Source organism: Emiliania huxleyi (genome assembly GCF_000372725.1).
Source record: "Emiliania huxleyi CCMP1516 chromosome Unknown EMIHUscaffold_16, whole genome shotgun sequence".
Lineage (NCBI taxonomy): Eukaryota > Haptophyta > Isochrysidales > Noelaerhabdaceae > Emiliania > Emiliania huxleyi.
In genome coordinates, this window is record NW_005200982.1 from 607,357 (window position 1) to 610,430 (window position 3,074).

The 3,074-nt window shown below is 58.0% G+C and overlaps 2 protein-coding genes across 2 annotated transcripts in view; one reads left to right on the forward strand and one right to left on the reverse strand.

The window, feature by feature from the left end:
* The window catches only part of EMIHUDRAFT_202418 (hypothetical protein), a gene marked incomplete at both ends in the record, with an annotated part of 3,448 nt that extends 3,322 nt beyond the window's left edge, over window positions 1–126 (forward strand). The window contains one exon of the mRNA XM_005785563.1: window positions 91–126. Coding sequence (XP_005785620.1) covers window positions 91–126 — 36 coding nt within the window. The remainder of the gene's footprint in view (window positions 1–90) is intronic.
* Window positions 127–880: 754 nt separating this feature from the next.
* Window positions 881–2,387, reverse strand: EMIHUDRAFT_98884 (hypothetical protein; the record flags this gene model as incomplete). The annotated part of the gene is made up of 3 exons (XM_005785564.1): window positions 881–1,409; window positions 1,524–1,820; window positions 1,891–2,387. 3 exons carry the CDS (start codon window positions 2,385–2,387, stop codon window positions 881–883), a joined length of 1,323 nt encoding a protein of 440 aa, XP_005785621.1.
* Window positions 2,388–3,074: the final 687 nt, after the last annotated feature.

The window sequence follows — 3,074 nt, forward strand, 5'->3', positions numbered from 1 at the left end:
TAGGGGGGGGGGGGGCGGCGCGCACGCAGTCGCAGTGCTGGCGATTTACTGGTAAATGAGTGGTATTTACCACTTATTTGATTCTCCTAGGGAGTGGTATGGTATGAGCAGAGAGTGGTATGGTAAATTACGAAACTCCGTGGAATCATCAAATTTTCGGGATCTGAGCCGAGTCTGACTCTGAGGCTGGTTTGCGGGTATACCCGGGTTTTACCTGCAAGTTGCTCACGCACTTGTATTTGAATACATTATTCATATTCATGAGTACAGGCAGACGCGAGTATTCATGTTCATGGATACCAGACGTCATGACTACTCATACTCAACAATACAAGCTGCCAAAGGATGAGTTGAGTTACTCATTGTAATCTTGAATGGGCTTGGAGGCCAAAGCGAAATTCAGCCAAATTGGCAAAATACCCAAATACCGGGTATTTTGCGGGTATACCTGGGAAAACCCGGGTATACCTGGAAAATACCGGGTATTGATTGTTGGCCGTAGAGTGTTTGATTGTTCTGGGGGGCTATACCAGTAAATCGCCAGCACTGGGCGCGCGCGACCGGTCACCGGACTTTATCTTATGTGAAACCAGTTCCGCCGACGATTGGTAGTAACTCAACTGCATAAATGCGTCTTCACTCACCATCATCACAGGTCTACGAGAGAGCCGTACTCTCTACACAGCGAGGATGCCGCGAGTATCATTTTTTCTGTCGTTTCTCTTCTCGTCAGTCGCGTCCATGGTCGCGTCTCCTTCCTCTCTTTACTCTTATATCGCAAAAGCCCAAAACACACAGTCACACTGCCCGCGACAGAATGCAATGCACCAATGTCGGGATCGCACGACGAGTGGAGCTTCTATTCACCTCGCTTCTATTTTCACCTCGCTCCAAAGGTTTCGTACCTCGTAACTCCTTCTTGCTCCTCGAGACGTGCCGCTGGCACGAATAAGACCGCTGCTGCGCAGCAATCGCAGAGATCGATCGAGGAGAGCGGGAAGGCTGGCGGCGGTCGAAGCGGGTAGATGGGCGACGGCCGTACTATATCTGGCTTCATGCTGGAGGGGATGTTGGAGGAGACGCCGAAGTGGAATGTGAAGGCGCCCGGGTCAGCGCTGTGGCCGCCGACCAGGATGTCCGATGCCGAGGTGGGAACCGACGGAGTCGGTGGAGTCAGCCCCACCTCGTTTGACGACAGTGGGCTGAAGAAAGAGCACGAACTTTCGCTGCGTGACGTGATGTCGGCCAATGGGTCCGGCTTGATGCCCCGCCCCAAGCCCGGTGAGGCATAGCCGCCGCCGGCGTACCACCAGCGCCAGCAGCACGAGCCGCACCGCGTGCAGCTGGAGTGGCAGGCGTGCTGGCAGGTGATGACGTAGCGCCACCAAACGTGGGAGAGATAGACGCACCTGGACCAAAAGGCCGCGAGGGATGGTACGGAGGGAGTGCAGGGGCGCCGGAGCCAGTGCAAGAGAAAGGGTAAGGGTGCATGGAAAGGGTAAGGGATGAGGCGGACAGCGCACGCGTTGAGAAGGCCCTGTGACGGCTGCGTCAAGGCATGCGCATCGACGAGCCAGCCACGGTGTGGAGACGCCTCACATGCTGGCACGAGCTGACAGGAGCGGTGGGCCAGCGCCGGCAGCTGCGAGACGAGAAAAGCGAGCAGATAGGAGAGGTGCTGCAGCGAGAGGTGGCGCCCGATGTTCGGCGGCAGCGAGCGGCGGGCGAGGGCGCGCGTGCGTGCAAATGCAGAGCAGCACACCCCGACGGCCGCCGCGACCACGCCGTACTGCAGCACGGCGTACGGCCTGGCGCGCCGCCTGTGTATTCATCGAACATTGGTCACTCAAACACGCGCGCGGGCCCGCGAGCGGAGCGTCTCGGGTGCACCTCCAGTGACACCACGGCAGGTCATGCTCTGCATGGAGAAGGCCGTCGGGGAGGAAGATGAGGAGGGCGAGTGCCGCCTCGAGGGCGAGCGGAACGAGCCAAGCGGCGGCGATATGGCGAGCGAAGCTGCCTGGCGAGGTGACGGCCCGCTCCTCCGCATATGCCGACTGGAGATAAAAGGCAAAGAGCGCTGACATGAGAGAGGCGACCATCGAGCTATACTCGTTGAGGATGGCGGAGGCGGAGCACACCGCCGGGCCGAGCCTGCCGAGGCTGCTGCCCACCTGCCCGTGTGCCAGCTGCGCGAGGATGAAGGACAAGGAGAAGAGCAGATCAGCTGCGCCGATTCCAGCGAGCGTGCGGAGGAGCAGTGCAGAGTGGGAGTGAGAGGAGTGGGACCGTTGGAAGAGCGAGCTCGCCAGCAGAAGCATCAGGCTCCCGCCGAGCGAGGACCACGAGGCGCACCACACCACGGCTCGTCGCGCATCGGGCTCCATCCCAGATGGCGAAGCGCCCGCCGGACGACCGTTTTTAAACACCTCTCCGACGCTTTCGACTTAGTCTTCGGTTGTGCCGGGTTTCAGAATTTTACAAGGTTTCAGAATTTACAAGGTTTCAGAATTTTACAACTACGGATTGACAGCCGAACGATTCGCACTGCACTCCATCTACAAGCTGGACGGCCCGATGGACCAGCATGTGATCTTGCGACAGAGGTGGAGATTCTGACTTCGCGCCAAAGGCGCCTAGAGATCGTGTGGGCCGACTGGAGATTGCAAAATGGCGCGAAAAGAGGGTGGAGATCCTTTTGCATCGTAAATGAATCCATAGCGCATCTCCTTGAAGGTTTGAGCCCCCCTCCCCCCCCGGGCCCCCGAATCGAGATTGGAGATTGGAGATTGGAGATGGAGATCGGAGATCTGACTGAATCCGGCCTAAGATGACGACGTTGGAGATTGGAGATTGAAGATGGAGATCGGAGATCTGACTGGATCCGGCCCAAGATGTAGCGACGCTGGAGATTGGAGAGTACTGGAGAGATGGAGATCGGAGCCCCCCCAGCCCGTGGTGCCTCATCGATTTTTTTGTTTTGTTTCTAGATATAAAGGTTCACTGTGCGCGGACGGCCCGGGGAGCCTGCGGCGCCATTTTAATCTGCGCTCCTCTTTATGGCCTGCGGCGCC